The following is a 19819-nucleotide window of genomic DNA, read 5'->3' on the forward strand; positions in this document are numbered from 1 at the left end:
GTCAAAGTTATTTGCAGCCGGTTCTTGATCAGGGTGAACAGTAATTCAGTTTTTAATCAACAATTTTCTCAGTATAAAACTCTTGTATAAATAATTTTAATAGGCCAAATGATAAATATAATTACAGTTAAACATACAGTAAATATTTTTTTAGTTCAGTACGTTGACGTTGAATTGTGCAAGATTGTAAGAATACGGTCCGAATTGGCTTTCCAATTTCTTAAAAGAAAATGTAGGCCTACTATGATAAACTAAACAAATATACTAAGTGTATATATTTTGTTTAATTGGTTTGGATATAACATGATTTTGTAGTTAGGCTAAGATGTAAACGGAGAAATAAGGCGACGTGAGAATGAAAAAATAAAACAATAATTAGATTCATTTGTCTATCTTGCGTTGGATTTCATAAGTTAGTTTACTGATGATGACGTGATTATAATGAGCCATAGAATTATATACACTTTCTTTCAACTTGTTTTCAAAGTATGATTTACTCTGATTAATACTGCATCGTCATTTATTTGTAGAAATAGCAAAGTTACTACGGTACTTGTACAATAGGTGTTTTGCTGAAGCAAGAAAGATAAGAAATATTCATAACAGGGCCAGTTAAAAACTACACTAAAAAGTAATTTGTTTATTATATCGATTATTAGTAATCGTAAAAATAGGGATTATAATACACAAATGTATTATCAAATTCAATTAGTATACCATTGAACCAGGAAAATTCAGCTACTCATATAATTAATATTTTTTTAAATATTTAATATTCTATAAAAACACAAAAACACTTTTCAACAGAGTTGGGACGAATTAAAAAGATTTAATAAACATCGGTATTATAGTGTTTGTAGACTGGCTATGATATTAAGCAACTTGTATACTATTTATTCCTTATTTTTTATTGGGTCCAAACAGGAAACACTTAAGTTAGCGAGCTATTTAGACCTACGGTAATGATAATACATGTATTTAGCTGTCAGAATAAATGATTAAAATATTATAGTTTGTTACTTAAAATGATTATACATATTAACAACCATATAAATAGACATTACAAAAATGTTAACTAACTTTAAGAGTTTACAGATTTTGAAATATCGATGATTAAATAATGTTTTGCTTCTTAAGCTAATCCATAGGTAATTAGAAGGTAAACCATATAATCTATAAATGAGATCCATTGATATTACATCTTTATTGCATTTTTTAGACCTTTATTGGATTCAATACTAGAAATTAACGAAACCGAATCAGATGTGTACTTCCTTTGATTACCAAAGCAAAATAACCAGGAACCTACACCATAATTAGCACTTTGATCATACGTCAGGGTTTAATTAGAGATAAATGATATTGCATTTGGATAAAAGTGTTTACAGTAAGTCATGTCAGTGTAGGAGTTTGTGGGACAAGAAGTTAAACTTTGTCACAAAAGCTGTTGACTGGAGAACTAATTACAAGTGCTGTACAACAACTGAACTGTCATCAGAACTTGGGCAGTAACCCTTAGCCGCTCTGTGATGAAAATTACCAATACTGGTGTAGTTTGCCAAACGATTTACTTCTGATGAGGATGAGTGGCTCAGTGACTGTAGTGTACAAACATTCCATAATGAAAATCATATATTTGCTGTTGAATCGCTTAACATATTGAAATGTTATTAGGTAGATCAGATTCAATAATTGACAGTCAGAAAGTACGTGTTTCGGGTTTTGTATGCTGTAGAAGACATCCCATCTATATAGGTCAGCTGTCACACATTTTTTTATTTGACAAGAACGATTTGTGAAAGTCTGTCACAGCTTGCACTAGATTCTTAAACTCTTTTTTCTATCTCATTTGTTGTCATTAAGCTAGTTGACGTAATGTAAAGAAAGGCTATATCTTTAAAAATCATTCTACCAGTTTAACTTGTTTAAAAAGTCCACATATTCTACAGAACTTAGTAATTTAAATCAGCACAATCTGTCTTTGGATGACTATAACTACGTCCATTAAAAAAAGGTGACAACTTTAACGTAGTGAAGGAATGTCTAAGCCACTAAATAGTCCATGGCCTGTTTTCTGATACCGTTGATCTAGTGGCACACATGGATCACAACTTCTTCAAATGTTATTTATTTATCGAGGTGATCATGACCTTTTTATCCTTATGGTTCTTTTTTCTGCAACACTACAAGTAAATTAACCACCAATCACCTACTTACCTTTAAAAGAAAACAGGTTCATTTAGTTATAGAATTAGTTTTTAAAGAGTTGACATGATGATACCATAAGTTAGGAATATGTGGCATGATTTCTGTAGAAAATGAGGACTTTTAAGTAGGTAACACTTATAGACTGACTTTTTTAAATATATAGATATTTAATAGTACATAACATGTTTTAGTGACAACAAACCAAAGAGAAAATAGAGCTTTAGAAACTACCTTTAGTTAGTTTATATTTCAGTGTCACTCACGAAGAGTGAATAAAACTGTTGAGGCTGTAATTATTACTTTACCTTAGTTGGACAGTGTTAAAACGGTAAAAACTGTGTTACTCAGTTGTTTCTTTTATAATCAGTATTAGAACTATTGTAATACTGTATTTAAGGCAATATTTAATTTAAACGGTAATTAACCATTGCTTAAGAAGAGCTTGTCGCATTTCTTAAGCCATTTCATAAGATGACACTTAAGTCAACAAATAGACGAGATTTACACTGGGATCCTGAGCTACATTGAATATTAAAAGATCAGAAATTGTTTGTGCATTTTACAACAATAGAGTGCCACATGGAAGGCAAAAAGAAATATTTAAGAGGATTATTTAAAAATAAATATTTAAAGATATATTATTGCATATACCATATATGCGATAATATGGTAGGTAATGTAGGTTCAAATTATTTTACAAGCCCTTTTTGTTCACTACAGTCAACCTTTGTACAAACTACAGTCATGGTCGAAACTATGCTGTTTTGAATAGTTTGTAGTAGTTGACTTAAAAGTTCTTAATGTATATATAGGACAATCATGGAGTAAAAATAAAAAGCCTAATATAAAACATCAAATTTATTATAAAATAGAAGTATATTTAAGGTACATTAAAAATACTATTTATTTTAAAATTTTGTTCTTTAACTTAATCATGCTATAGTATTCAATTAAGTCCCATTGCATTATTATTTATTCGGGTAAATTTTATAATGAATAAAATAGGCTTACTAATTAATTGCTTGTTTTAAAATTTTACCAAACTACTTACCATAACTATACTATTATTATTTATTACTCTTATTATTACTTATTACAATTATTACTAACTATTACTAAAACTATACTAAACTATTTGACGATTAAAATGTGTGCATTTGTAATTCATTCCTGAATGGAATATGTCTATGTCTATTTTAATGATGAAACTACATAATACCCAACCAATATCTCGTTGCGGGTTGTTTATTGAAACGGTTTATTTGAATATTAGTAAGCGAACAATAATAGAAAGTGAACCCTTATTGTTCATTGAAAAGGGTTCATATCTAACATTTCGCAAAAAGGAAATATCAAAAGTACTTTAAACCTAGCTTCATTACATCGACTTGCGCAGTAAATTCCTACTAAAACTAACATAACGCAGTCTATTGAAGTAAAGTATGAGGCAGCCTGTCGACTTACATCTACCTTTATTGCTCTCATATGTCGTTTACAACTCTCCAATACGACGCTTCAGTTATATTGTGCGATGAAACGTACAGGTTATATTTGAAATTTTATATCATCTCTACACAAAACAGGTTTTACAACAACCCATGCGGTGGTGAGTTGTCATAAACAACCATTATTTGCACACTTAAGTATATTTTGTCTGAAATTAGCAAGGGTGCTCATGCATTAAAAGCATCAGACACTGTTTGATATTCTAGTACAATTCGTACGCGTCTAGACATTTTAGTTGACACAATTCAATTATTAATAAAAAATAACTACTGTATTTAGGAATCTATTCGTTGTAGTTATCTGCTATGGCTAATACATGCTGGTATTAAGTCTGAAGTGTTGAAAATAGGTTCTAATCGAGTAAGGTTATGGTCCTACTATAGCAACATAATTTAAAAGAAGTCTGTTGATTTGGCCAAACATTGGCTGTCATATATTTACCCAAAATAATGACCTTTGAAGAGTAAAATTATTTTTAATTACAGTGACAATTTATCTCTTTAGTATATATTTTCCATTTTTCTAACATGAATGTATAATCATTTTGTAGAGTTCATTTGTAAATGATGAATACGTCAAACATTTTTAAATTAATGTTCTTACTAATGAAAAAAAATAAAGACCACTTAGCCATGACGGTTGTCCAAAGTAACATATAAGTGCCTAAAATAATTGTGCTCTAATTTCTTAATAATTTAGGAGAAAAATACAAGGGTGTAAAATTGCATAAGAAATTGTTTCTTTATAGGTATTAATTTTTCGTTACAATTTTAATTATTGCTATCCAGGGACAATATTTTCTTTTGGGTATTAGATATATAAGGCTATAGCTATATAATTAGGACCATATTCGCTTATAGTCTTGTCTTAAATAATTGTTGAAAATTGATTTTTACCAATTAAGGAGAATATACGACATTTACGTGTTTCTCATAGACGACTTGTAACAATGATTACAGCATATATGTGATTTTTTTCATTTTAATTTCCTAGTGAATCTATAAAAGATAACCAGTTTGTTATTGGGATCTTCGAAACTTGAATGAACAAGTGACCGTATTTAGTTGTACAAAGTTTAATGAAAAATCACCATCGTATTTGAGGGACAGGTTTTTCAAAAACGTAGAACCACATAACACAAAGCTCTTTTATTGTTTGGCAGAAGAAAACAACTGATTGGAGTAAAGTGATTTCATAAACTAATATGAAACTCGGAGAATTGTTTTTGACTTTTATAAGAGATTGGATCCCAAGGGTGCAGGTAAATCTAACAAGGTTCTGAATTGTTGACAGGAATCCTGGAATACGGAAGACTATTGAGGATAAAGAGTGTATTGCAACTCCATATTGTCAATCAAATTTCCTGATAAATCAAAACAAAAAATTATAGATGTTTTTTTTTTCTAAAAAAGTTTTAACGTTTTACTGCCGAATAAGGACATGTTTGGAAAACATTTTATTTGACTGAAATTAGCAAGGATGTGCTAACGCACTGTACTATATGTCAATCCGTCTTTAAAACCACGTTTTCGGGGGCATAAGCAATCTAAATCTCTGTAACTATCAAGCAAAACAGTTTTAGGTTACAAAAGTGTGGAGACGATTGACCAACAAAAATAAGCCTAATGGGAAAAGGTGGTCTGGTAATTTAAAAGCAACAAGAAAATGAACATGTAAACTGATAAATATTATGTTTAAAACTAGTTGGAAAAATAACAATAAAATTATTAAGTAGGTTAACTTTTCGAGAAACCTCAAGTAATATTAGTGTTAGTTTTATTTGAGTAAAGAAAACTAACTGAAAGAAAACTGATCAGTTCTTATCTTTAACTTTGTTGGATTTCATTAAAACGTTTCGCAACACAATTTATTCAACAGTTGGTACTATTTTGTTCCATACAAAAAAACAATCCCTTTTCCTTTATCGTAGGGAAGGTGAGAATTAAACAGAAAGAATACATTATTAGAGTAACAGAGCATTTATTATATTTTATGTACCTATGATTAATATTTACTATCTAATAGTTATTTAATCAACTTTCATTATTTGCTAAAGTATCTTCATTATAAAAATTAATTGCATTTTCAATATTTTCAAGCCCAATTGAAAAAAAATCTACCAAAAATATATATAATTTACAGACCCTCAGGCAGGTTTGAGGGATTTTCACCCCACGCTGTTCATAAAACATATGATTAGATTTCTTCGATTAGGTTTGATTTTCTGTTTAAACTGCGTTGTTATATAGTCACCAGCATTGCAGCACATATGGTCCGTAACAGTTTATTTTGATTTTAAATTAATTTTTTTCTTTATTTTTGAGCCTATTTTAATTTATGAAGGGATTCTACACATCTTAAGGAAAATATCTTTCCAACGGTATGCTTAGGTTTTCCCTTCGATGCACAAGAGCTGAAGAAAGAGGTTTTAAATAAACATGCTTGCCTATTAATATATAAATATATTTACAACGATAAAAGTGTTTCTTAGATACAGGGTAAGGGGTTGGTTGGATATGATTTTTCATAGTACCTAATACGTATCTTTTTTAAACATTATTGTTTGAAATACAACATAGTATATTTGAGTTTCCTAATGACTCTCGCTCAGTACACCCTCAAAGGTTTCAAACATTTAAACTTTAAAAAAATCTAAACTAAATATAAAGACACATAAAAAAGGTGAAAGTCTTCAAATAAAAATATTAACTGACGAATTGCGTGTATCTCAGTGTTAAAGCAAACCACCAAGCACTTCTCTTACTTGTCGTGTTTTCCGACATTTTCTTGCAAAAGTGAGTTTTTCACCAGGTGAACCGCTTTATAGCAGGACAATTTTTACTTTGTCCAAATAATTATAAAATGTACGAATTAACTTGTATTTAGAACAGGACTTAAAATTAAGCTTTTAGTTGTAAAAACAAGTTGAACTGCGCATTAAAATATTATTTCAACAATTACTTTCTTTATTTGTAAGGTCTCTTAATTTACTTCAATAACAAGATGGCTTGCTGGTTACGAGTAATTATGTTATAAGGATGTCATTTTACCTTTATTTTAATATCTTACATATAATCCATATTTTTAATCATGCCCTATCTTTTGTAGTTCGAAAACGGACCTTGTTATCTTTTTAACAAGTGCTCTACAAATAAAACATAAAATCTCGAGTAGTATAAAAATGAGCCTCAACACTTTTATTTTGAAATCCCTTTTTTGGAAATCCAAATCTGCTTGTAAAAATGAAATAGACAATCATTGGGGTATTTAATTCTCATTATTTTTAAGCCCACACTAGGAAATAATGGAATATCTATTGAATCCTGGAAAATCAGCTGTAAAGTGCCCATACACAATGTAGCTTTTGCCCCAGTTCACAGCAAAACTGTGTAGAATCCCTGTGGACCTCTCCCACACTGAGCTGTGAACATACTTCCAACGTAAGGTGCAATAAACAAATGTATGCTAAGATATTTCTTATTCTCTGGTTAATAGTCATTGGGATATTATAGGACGATTATATTACAGCAATTGATTTTAATTGGTTTACTAAACATACCAAATATTTTGAGAGAAAACATTAGTACCTTACATATTGCTTTTTTATGCACCTGACTAGGTTTATTGTTATATTTTACACGTCTCTCCCAATTTTTTTCCACAAGGCTAGGCACTATATGTTTCAATTTTACCCTACCTATTTCTTAGGTTCTTAAATTGGAATGTACAAATATACCAATGCCATTGCAAATAAATATGTGGATTGAAAATCGTACGTAAATTATGCACATGTATCGTATGTCCACGTGATGGTCTTGCTACTAAGATAAACTTTATGGCAGGAAGTATTTAATTGGCTTTTACGGTATAAATAGAATGAATACATATCACAAACTGTAATACATCGTTTAAATTTTTATGAAATAAATATACCAATAAACAATATTAGTATTATCATGAACACTTAACGAATTGGATTATTTTCACCAACTCAGATTTAATTTGTCAGGAAATGATTTTATGACTTTTGCACAGGCTCAATCTACAAATATGCCTTTCACATAGAGTGGATACACAATCTACGTTGAAAGAATGATTACTCCTTGGGCATGTTTAATCATAATGGTCATTGAAGTTGTAAATTCACAAATGCTAGACAAGAGTAAAAATATGTATATTTAGTAAAAAGATAAAATGAACAATAATAATTGAATGAATTAGTAAACAAATAAATATCATCTGTTAAATAAAGATTTATATTAGGCACTACAGTACCCCCTTGCCAGTGGTTGAGCTGTGTAGCTGAGCAAACACGAAAAAATCAACTCTGGAACCGTACTGGAAAATGAACTTGCCTCCCAGAGCGCGTAGATAATGGTGTAGATCTCAGAATAGGTTTAGATGTCAAGGTACCTCGTTGTTGAATGTCAGAATGAGAAAAGGGAGGAGTAGTAGTTATGGTGTCTCTGGAAACGCTGGTATCATCATGATCGAGTTGTAAGGAATAGACTGGCTTAAGTCGATCCATCGAAATGGTTACATCATTGCCTCGCATCCGAATAACTGCAGTCTTGTCAGATCTTCTAATGACGAGGTAAGGACCTGAGTAGGGGGGATCGAGTGCACCCGTAGAAATGTCGGTACGTACGAAGACATGAGTGCATGTGTTGAGATCCTTGAACACGAATGGCGTCCTACCTCCATGTCTTGTTCCATCAACTGGTCTTAAGTTGTTTGAAATGTTGACGCAGATCTTTGGCAAAACTTTGTGGGTCAAGTTCATGGTTGGAATCGCTAAGTGTAAGGAACTCTCCAGGTAGGCGAAGTGGTTGACCATACAGGAGTTCAGCTGAAGAAGCTTGTGAGAGCTTGTTGCAGCATCACGCCAGGCTGTCCGTATTCCCAAAAGTATGACGGGCAATACCTCAGTCCATCGTGCTGTTGCGTGGCATCTGATGGCTGCCTTCAGTTTACGGTGAAAACGTTCAACTAGTCCATTTGACGATGGGTGATAGGAAGTTGTTCTGAGACGAGTCGAACCTAACAAATCTCCTAGGTGTTTAAACAGGCTTGACTCAAATTGCCGACCTTGATCTGTTGTAATTCGTAGTGGTGTTCCGTATCTCGAAATCCAAGTGGTAAAAAGTGCTCGTGCTACTGTTTCTGCTTCTATGTTTTCGATTGGTACTGCTTCTGGCCACCTTGAGAAACGATCGACACAGGTCAAACAGTACCTGTAACCTTCGGAGACAGGTAGCGGACCAACAAGGTCAATGTGTATGTGCTCAAACCTGGAAGATGGAGGAGCAAACATACCTACAGGAGTCCAGTTGTGACGTGATATCTTGGACTTTTGGCATGCCATACAAGAACGGGCCCATCGACGGCAGTCAGAGTTCATTGAAGGCCAGACAAAACGTTGACTGACAAGTTTCAATGAAGCTTTAATACCTGGGTGGGAGAGATTATGTAAACTGTTAAAAACTGTTTGTCGAAATGGCCTTGTGATGAAGGGACGAGGGATGGGAGTAGATATGTCACAGTAAAGCAAAACCTGTGTTCCTGGTATTGGGACCTGTAGAAGTTTCAGGCTGGAATCAGACTGTATGTGACGTATTAACTCTTCATCTTTGCTCTGTGAGTCTGCTAAAGCCTGATAGTCCAATGGAACGGTAATTGTCTCAATTCTGGAGAGGGTGTCAGCTACCACGTTACCTTGTCCAGAGATGTGACGGATGTCTGTTGAGTACTGGCCAATGTATTCCAAGAGACGAAATTGGCGGGGAGAGCATTTGTCAGGTTTTTGATTAAATGCAAAAGTGAGTGGTTTGTGATCTGTGAAAATGGTAAACTGCCTACCTTCTAACATATGTTTGAAGTACTTTACCGATAAATATATTGCTGTCAACTCCCTGTCGTAGGCACTGTAATTTTGTTCAGCAGGGGTTAATTTTTTTGAGAAAAAGGCCAAAGGCTGCCAGTTATCACCTATCTTTTGCTGCAACGCACACCCCACGGTATGGGCGGAAGAATCGCAGAAAATGGCCAATTGAGCATCTGGTACAGGGTGAGACAGCATCACAGCTTTACTAAGGCTTTGCTTGCAAGCCTCAAATGCTTCATTACTTGCTGTGGTCCAGTTGACAGGGGAATTTCCCTTCACATTAGCCTTCAGTAGTTCGTTTAGTAAGCTTTGATGCTCCGCCATGTTAGGCAAAAACCTTCGATAAAAATTGATCATACCAATAAACCTCCTTAGTTCCTTAACTGTTTTAGGTTTAGGATATGAGTTGATGACTTTAACCTTTTCAGGCAAAGGTTTGATACCTTCTCCAGACACTTCATACCCTAGAAAGCTAACGACTGATGTTCCTAGAACACACTTACTTGGGTTAATGAGAATCCCGTAAGTAGAAAAACGGTCAAAGAGCTGTTTTAAGTGTAATACGTGTTGTTCTTCTGACTCTGAAGCTACTAGGATATCGTCGATGTAAGCATAGCAGAAGTCTAAGCCCCTAAGCACGCCATCTATAAAGCGTTGAAACGTTTGAGCAGCATTGCATAGTCCAAATGACATGTAAGGGAATTCAAACAGGCCAAAAGGTGTAGTAATTGCTGTCTTGTGGACGTCCTCAGCAGCAACCGGGATCTGGTGATAAGCCTTAACAAGATCTAAGGTGGTGAATATTGTCTTACCATGAAGTTGGTGAGAGAAATCTTGAATATGGGGAACAGGGTACCGATCAGGGATAGTTCTAGCATTCAAAGCCCTGTAATCTCCACATGGCCTCCACTCATTGCCTTTTTTGGGAACCATGTGAAGGGGAGAAGACCAGCTACTAGAAGAGGGTCTAGCTATACCTAGTTGTACCATGGATTCAAATTCTTTTTTGGCGAGTTTAAACTTATCCGGTGCCAGGCGGCGGGGTTTACTGAACACCGGAGGTCCTCGTGTTGTCTCGATATGATGTTCTGTGTCATGTTTGGAAGTACAATCAGGTTTACCTGAAGGTCTTGTGAGGTTTGGGTATTCATGAAGTAATTGAGAGAAAACTGTTTGTTGACAAGACTTAATAGTTTTAACACTACTCACTAAATGAACTGAAGGAGTGTGACCTTTGGAAAAAAATGAAGTTGACTGGTCAACTAAACATTGACGTCGTACATCAACAAGCAGATCATAATGGTGTAGAAAGTCTACCCCTATTATTGGTTGTGATACATCAGCTACGATGAAACGCCAAACAAATGAGTGGCGTAGACCAAAGTCCAAAGGCAAAGATACAAGACCATATGTTGTAATCTCAGTATTATTAGCTGCATATAGGGTATAGTCAGTCTTGGGTCTTTTTTTATCTAACATATTACGAGGGTAGACGCATACATCAGCTCCCGTGTCAACTAGAAATTGTTGTTTGGTTACCTTATCGGTGACAAATAGGCGACGGGAACATGTGAGGTCGGAGTCGCTTGTCGCCATTAGAGACTCCCTGGGTCGTTTCCCGATCTGCTTCCTTTGAATCTGCAAGGGTCGGTGCACTTTGTTACTGCGTCGCCGAACCGCCAGTGATACCAACAGATGTCATGGCGATCAAATCGATTCTTGGAGCGTTGCCATGATTGTCTACGTGGATATGTGTCTGATGTCTTGTGGAAATTTGGACGTCTCATGTCTTCTTTGATTCCTGCTATTTCTTGTTGAAATTTGTCTGTTATTTCTCTAATATTTGATGTCAACGTGATTGTAAAGCGTTCCATCATTTCTTCCATCGAGGGAGCTGATAAGGACGCCTCCGATACTTGATGGTGAGGACTGACTTCATGGACAGCATCCGCAAGCTCCGCCAGTGTATCGAGGTCTGCAGCCTTTTGTGTTACCAAGATGGCTTGTGTTGCTGAAGGAAGACGGCTAAGCCATTGAAACTTCTGTAGTGGATCAGGTATCATGGTTCCGGCTAGGGTACGCATGTGCCTCAGGAATTGTGATGGTGTCCGATCACATAACTCTTCTCGTTCCAAAAGTTGTTTCGTCTTCTGTTCCTGGGTCAAGGTAAACCGTTTTAAAAGTTCTTTTTTTAACTTGATGTACTTTTCTTCTGCTGGAGGGTTGGTGAGGATATCTCTCACTTCCGCTGCGTATTTCGCATCTAGGTTACCGCAGACGTAATAGAACTTAGTTTCGTCGACCGTGATCCCCGCTAGAGAAAACTGGGTTTCAATTTGAGCAAACCACAATTCTGGATCTGAGTGCCAGAAAGGAGGGATCTTGACTTGAATTCTGTCTACTGATTGTTCTCCGTTTGACATTTCGAATCACGTCGGGGTCACCAAATGAAGTTGTAAATTCACAAATGCTAGACAAGAGTAAAAATATGTATATTTAGTAAAAAGATAAAATGAACAATAATAATTTAATGAATTAGTAAACAAATAAATATCATCTGTTAAATAAAGATTTATATACAGGTAAGTAGTTAGGCACTACAGTCATGATTACCTTTCATGCTTAATGTTATAAATTATATTTAAACAATGAATTATGCGTTGGAAATAACAGTTATGTTTGATATGGTTAAATTTGATTTCAAATATAATTTTACGCCCAAACATTTTGGTATATTTTTATTTTATATTAAAGCTTTGTCCATAGTAACTTATTCTGTTGGTAGATTATTGATCCTAAGTTTGGCAAACACTGTATTCCTGTTGCATATTATACATTTCTTATGTACACTTTTGTTTTAAAATTCAAATAAAAGAAAGGTTAACTGTTATACTAATTAATTCAAAACATGTTATCCTAACGCTTAAGCTATCTTATTAAACGTCAAAAATAAAAAATGTCATATTAGACTTAACAAGTTAATCTTCTGTAAAAGAAGGTAATTCTTGTAGACATAATATAGGCCTTTTATATTTGTCCATGTACAAAAGAACAAAAATGTCAATCATAATCGATTGAGGTTAATAAGTGGATCGGTTCTGTATACATTACAACTGGAGGACAAATTCAATAAGGAAATCTCGTATATAATATTTTATGACGGTTAAGCAAGATAGTTTTTTTAATATTATTTAAAATTTAACACGTTTACCTAGTTAAGATTGCTTTATTTGATACCTACATTTTCCTCTTTAATGTTCATAACATAAATGCTATTTAATTTATAGAAATTCCTTTTTCACTTTTTCTTTGGGTGTGGGGAGGGGTAGGTAGCAAACCTATCGAGTACCCGTAAATATCCATTAAACTGACATAAATATATTATTAAAATAATTATTTCATAGATTTGCTTAGTACTAAAACAATTTTACGTACTAAGATTACTTGCTTATGTAGGTCTTTTACTTTAGTAGCCGACTTCTTTATAATTCTTCAGCACCTTATAATAAAAAAAAAGCAAAAAGCGTTTTCATACTGGCCTTTAATGAAGTGTTAGTTAAATGTTACTGAACTTAACTGTAGCTATAAACCACCGAAATGAGTGGATATCAACATTATTGTTTCTTCTAGTTGCCTTTGTACCGTTGGAAAAACATTAAATTTTTTGGACCAAGTACTAAATATTTAGTCCAGTGCTAGAAAAATAAATGTACATGGGTAAATATAAATGCTAGTTATTTCTAAACAAGATATAACAAATGTTTAAATAACATTAAAATACGATAAAAGCCTTGATCTCATATTCCATTACGTTATATAAAGTCTTACAAGAGTAGGTAAATATGCTTCCTGGAATCCACACTCTAACATGCTCGTTTCTATTTCTAGCTTACAGGATAAGAGATTAAACGAAGAATAGAAATTTACCACAAAAGATTACAATAAATTAATAGGATCACACCGTTTATGTTCTAAAATCATAGTTAAATATTAGTAAAACATGTAGGGCGATTCGTAGGCCTATTGCATTACAAAAGTCAATTTATGTTTCTATGGTTCAAGATGTTTAATAAACAATACTAGTTGTTGCCAAGTTATCTGTTTTATTAGATTATTCCCAATTTCTCATGGAGGCATTTTTAGGGCGTATCCCCACTTCCGTCTAAGCAAAGGGTATTTGTAAGGTTTTAGTGGTAGGTATAGACACTTCGACCGACAGGGTGTGCCAAACGAATGTGAAACAAAAACAAACGATCAACCAACCAATCCTTGACCGAGCTAAAAGGGGATTCAATGGTTTTGTATTTGTGCGTAAAACATACAGTAATTACTTTAGACAATTTTCATAATGAAATACAACCAGCTATCCGGTGTAATGGAAACGTCTTCGATATTTTTAGCGTGATTAGAAACGTTACGTCTTAACGCAGCACTTTTTCAAAACTTTAAAAACTTCCAAATATTTAGTAATCCCAAACATATATGAAATGTATTAATACCATTATATGTATTATTTACCGTCATTTGATAAAATTAATGGTATGCCCTCAATCAAAATGCACTTAATAAGTTAATTACATAAATAAGATTACATTAAGAAAACAAACACGTCTTGAATACAAGAACAAAGGAAACCTATTTAGGCTAATGTTCAAACTAGATTAAAAATACAACATAGAAAAAGCCGGCTTATTGTCAACTTAATGTAAAGTATCTCCCTGCTATTGCACTGGAATGGTTGCTCGCCAATTTTCATTGTTTTGATTCGTCAAAACAGGTTTCAAAACAAAATACCCATTACATCTAGGCGCGAATTAAAAATTATCCATACTGTGACCCCACTCATTCAACTAACATAATGTGTTGCATCAAATGTTGCAACCATTAGAATAGATATTAAATTTTCCTCCTTTGAGGTTTGAGTTCCTCCTCACAATCAAGTAGTGCATGAGGCTACTATGCTTTGGGCATAGACCCTTTGCTTACAAGTTAAACTAAGTCAATACAACGTGCATTCGTTCTTGATAAATGTATTTTATTCTATATCTTTTACATTTATCACCCATAATATTTGCTTGGGTGATAAACGTAAAAATACGAGTTTACAATAAATTCATCCATAATCAAATTAATGTATTTTGTGAGTAGTTAACCCTAATTGTCATTTTTTGTGCTAAACCACTACGATTGATATGAATGTGTATTATAAGCAAGTAAATAGTAAATATGAATTTTAGATAACCAGTTGTATTAATAATTTTGACCAATTCATTTTCAATTTAGTGGGAAATAAGTTGACGTTTCCTGTTAAAGTTATTCTATAAATCTGTCCCTTATCCGGCACAACGGGAGGATATCATAACAAATGGTGTTGGTGGAGCGGACGATCGATCTTTCCTCTTAAATCATCCCTGTTTTGAGTTTTTCTTTACGTTAATAACGTTTTGAAATTCTTGCATGTATGTGCTAAAACAAAATTATAATGTACGTGTTCAATTATGCACAAGACTAAATGGAAATTTTATTTAGCAATATTTCTTACCTAAATTTTTTTATTTCGAAGTTATTACACATGAAACATTTTCGTAACTCAAATATTTCTTACAAAAAAGCTAATGTCAGATTGCTTTCTTTAGACAACTATTTATGAGCTTAAATAACTTGCTAAACCATGTCTTTTCGTTTCAAAAGGTCCTCTCTAAATTAATGGACTATGCAACCTTGTGTCCTTCATTGCTTTATAAAACAACAACGAGTCATATATAACGCTCATTTTTAGTACATCATTGTATTATTTAAATACTCTCTTTACAGCTATTCATACATATAGGTACAACACTAAAACTACTTTTATGCAATAGATCGTGGTTTAAGGATGTCAAAATGCTTACAAGCTGATAGTTAGTTGTGACATTGACTAGTCAATGGTTGTTGTTAGAAATTACAGACCCCGATCAATACAAAAGAGAATAATTATTTTTTGAGCTGTATAATCATGTGAATTCTAGAATTTCCAAAATCAAACTTAAATAAAAGAATAGTTACCCTGTTACTAATATGTTACCACCCTTATATGTTACTACCTGATACGATATTACAAAAAAGTAACATCCCTCATCCAACCAAAGATTATCCAACTAGAGACACGTAACGTATTACATTTCAGAAGAAAATCCAAAGAAAAAGTAAAGTTCGAGGTTGTATAACAGAAGTTAGACTTGGAAACTTGAAAGTTGGGAGTTGACAAAGCCCTGCCTCAAGCGTATTGGATCCAAGTGAATCCATACACCTTACTGACATTTGCTTTAGATTAATACACCTATATATTGCAAGAGCTGTAAAACTTGATTTACACGAAGTTTAATGTCATATGGATAAACTTAACAGCAAAGTTTATAGAGAACATTATAGACGGAACTGATATTTTAAACTTTAATTTGCCATCTTTCAACATAAGATAATTTTGAAATAATATGCGGTTATTTGTACATTGAAATTAGCCCAGTATGTTCGGTAGAAAGCAAAACCTTTAGTGTAATCTATCTCCCTTTTGGAAAAATGTTCACCATTATTTAAGGTTGATCACATTTACCAATGTGAGTATATGTGAAACAAACGAATATCAAAGTCATTGATATATCACTGCCATCAACTGTCGTTTTTTACGGAAAAACGACACAAGAGAAAAACAGTATTAATTTTGAGTGGCAGCATTATAAATCCACTGGAACATTAATTTTGAATGGAAAGTTGGATGCTTATTTAGAATCGCAAGATATATAAATCTCAATAAATGGGAGTAACTTTCGTAAACATTTTTTAAATAGTATTTCGCTAATAACGTATTGAGTAACTTGTATTTAAACTACCAAAGTTCATTGTGATGATGCATTGTTTACAAAGTTTCTTAATTTACATACGACAACCTGCTTGAAAATGAACCGGTAGCCTCGAAACCGATGTTGATATACGCAAAGAAAATTCACTGTACAGTATTGCCAACCTGTTATGGAATGACTTACTTTTTTGTTTCATTTAGCTGTGTGTTGGAGTTGAGGTAAAAATGTGAATGTCGATAATTCATGTTATCAAGCCGAAACAAAGTAAAATATAATTTGTTGTTGGATTTCCAGCAATGGGCGAGTGAATTAATCGTAAGCATATTGTGTTTGATTGTCACTCTAACATAAAAATACATTAAAATACATGTAATATGCCACACATTAACATTACTAACATTAACAATAAATATGTGTAATATGCCACACTTTAATATGTATACCGTAACCTCTTTATGTACGTTATATTAAATGAATATAAAACACATTTTCGAGATAGGTAACTTTCTTCTTTGAAATGATAATTGTGAAAATGGAAGATGATTTCAAAAGATGGGTTGCTAATTTCGCACTCGATAGGAACTAAGTTAATTAAGGTAGGATACGTGTTTGTTTGGTTTACAATCTGACTCGGACATAGATTGTAAAACCACATTATGGAATACAACTCATCAGACCACTACAAAGTTGGCAACTTGGCTGCAATCAGCTTAGCAAACTGACGCAGCAACTCGCAATGATAACTTGTCTACATTTGGACATTTCCATCACCCAGTTAACCTTTTAGAAATACATTTTAGGTTTTTGTTTGATAATTTTTCATTTATGCCTCATTAAACGTGTATTGATTTTATGACACATAACGTTTAAAAATTTTGAAGTGACCCTGTTTGAAAGCGAAAAAATTAAATTAACGAAACAGTATTTAGTTATGTTTTAGAACTTATGCAGATTGACAGGATTATATTTGCTATTACCAGTTTGATTTAGGAAAAGCTTATATGCATTCAATGAAACTGGGTTAAATTAAATATGGTATTGGAATTGTGTGTTCTTAATTTAAAATATTTATGCGTATCTTTGTAAGTCTACCGTATTATTCTAAGTGTATATTAAACAGTTTTCCTAAGTTAAACTGAATTATTTCTAAATTAAATTATTAACTTTATAACTAATAAAAATAAACCTCAAGTATCCAAATGGGACCAAAAATCTTAATTTGAATCATCTTAAGAAAGATAAAAAATATATTAAACTTGTAAGCATTATGTGTTTCCAAATATGAATTTATGTTTTAATATTTCTGTCATATATCCATTTTCTCCTATCTCTTATCTTACCCCAGAAGTAATCACAATAAATATAGCCTGTCACAGGCAATACAGAATATTGATAGGATATTTTGAGTGAAAATGTTACTTCCTTTAGTCTCAGAAGTGTCCTATTGAATATTCATACATTGAATTTTTTGTCATATAAAGGAAATAAATTTTCATTTGAACGACAAAACAAATAAATACGTGGAAAGGCACTCATATTTAAGTAAAATGTTTTCTTACGAGTAAAATGTCTACCGGTACTGAAGTAGTTGCAAGTAAATTTTAAAAGCTTTAACCTGTTAATATATGTCCCTAACTATTAGAGTAGGCCATTAAATTTGAAGTTCTAGAAATTAAAATTAAAATAATGGTTTAAATCTAAGGCTAAGTCAACATTCGAAGTCACGTAAGGGAATTGTAACCCATCGGCTAAAATAGCTGTAAAATAAACTACGTCTACGTATCACAATCCCCTTAAATACACAGTTCAGGCAGTTTATATTTATTGGTTATTGGAAACTTGAGTCTCACGTTTGACTAACGACCTGACGTCACTACACAGAATGACCAAAGAAGCTGTGCCTTGACGTGGCACTTAGCTCAACATCAATCTTGACTTGAGCTACGTCATCCGTCAATGTTCAATAATGTGTCGTTCCATTGTCATACAACTCCTCGTCATATTATAAAACTAATATTCGTACATTAGCTACCCATTTAATTTAGGTGAGACTTTTTTCTTTTTCCAGACTTTTGATTGTACGCCTAATAATAAGTAATTATAGAAATGCCTCTTATTAGCAAGCATTCCTCATAAAACCGTTTTATAGGATCACTCTTGTCAATTAACTTATGGTTAAGATTCACTCATCTCCATTCATACTTGGCTTAAAATGCCTACTATGCATGGTTGCCATTTCATTGAACAGTATTAACAGTATGCTAACTTTAAGATAATGACATTAACAAATACAGATTAACTATTCACAATTTTGTATAGTTTATAACATTTTTAGCCTAGATCTAAAAGCTGGGACTCCTAGCAACTGAAGATCACAGGGGAGGTCATTGTACAGTGTAGGCTCAAATTGCAAACCAACATCTCTTCCCTTGTCTACTTCTAGCTTCACCTTTGGAAAGTGAAGCTGCTTGTCCTGTCGGGTAATACGCTGACCCAGCCGAATGTGCGGGTCCAGTCTTTTCATCAAGTAGGCCGGTTAATTTTCGGCTAGTGCCCTGTGTACTAGAGTGTAGGTTTGCTTCCTACACTGAGGGAAAGAGACCAGCAGGCTTTTTTAAAACGTATATATGGTCGCGGTTCCGAAGACCAAACACAAATCTCACCGTGGTATTCTGCAGGCTTTAGAGCCTGTCCCAGGGTCCAAGTACTCTTTAGGGATACTGTTTCCGTAGTATGCAGGAAAGCAATGGGACATCACTGGCAAAACAATCTATTGAATCAGCTTATTCGTAGCCGTCTAATTATTTTTTCCTTGGTTTGTTTTTATTAACGTGCCATGTCACAAAGGATGATGTAAATAAAGCCAAAGTTCGAGTAATACCCAGTAATAAAAAGGTTATGATATGTTCAAGATATTAAGACACAATTTTAAGAAATTCTGTCGACTAAAACTATAATGCAGGAAACCTGTTTGGTTGAAATTAAGCTGCATCCAAGTAAATTTAATATCAAATTATTCTGCACACCATGAAGTAAATTGAGTTACTCTGCCAGGAAAATGGGTACATCTCTCAACTTCTTTTCGTGTAATTAGACTAGACTAACACCCATTTAGCTACCACGGTTTTCCCATAACAGAAAAGAAAGTTTAATGACAAACAATCATTTCTCATACTGTTATTAAAAAAAAATCATTCATCTTTATGTGTCTAATAAGCCAAGCAATATAGTAATTAGTACAGAAAGTTATTTCATACCTTACGCAGAGAAATTCTCTTAAACAGATTACCTTTGAAGTTTATCCAATTCAATAGTAAACATTCTAGAATTCTGGACGTAACCTCAGCACGGAATGTTCAAATTAAGCTTGATATATTTTTGT

General features: G+C 33.2%; 1 protein-coding gene across 1 annotated transcript; it reads right to left on the bottom strand.

Annotated features, from left to right (window-relative positions):
- Positions 1–11193: 11193 nt before the first annotated feature.
- Positions 11194–12021, bottom strand: LOC129001551 (uncharacterized). The gene has a single exon (XM_054428881.1). It carries the CDS (start codon positions 12019–12021, stop codon positions 11194–11196), a length of 828 nt encoding a protein of 275 aa, XP_054284856.1.
- Between the last annotated feature and the right edge of the window lie 7798 nt (positions 12022–19819).

Source organism: Macrosteles quadrilineatus, unplaced genomic scaffold, assembly GCF_028750875.1.
Source record: "Macrosteles quadrilineatus isolate MER2022 unplaced genomic scaffold, UCM_ALF_1.0 Scaffold_1__1_contigs__length_201487025, whole genome shotgun sequence".
NCBI classification, from domain to species: domain Eukaryota; kingdom Metazoa; phylum Arthropoda; class Insecta; order Hemiptera; family Cicadellidae; genus Macrosteles; species Macrosteles quadrilineatus.

Bases quoted from the DNA above. Each gene is read 5' to 3' on its own strand.
- LOC129001551 (XM_054428881.1), bottom strand. From the start codon at position 12,021: ATGTCAAACGGAGAACAATCAGTAGACAGAATTCAAGTCAAGATCCCT.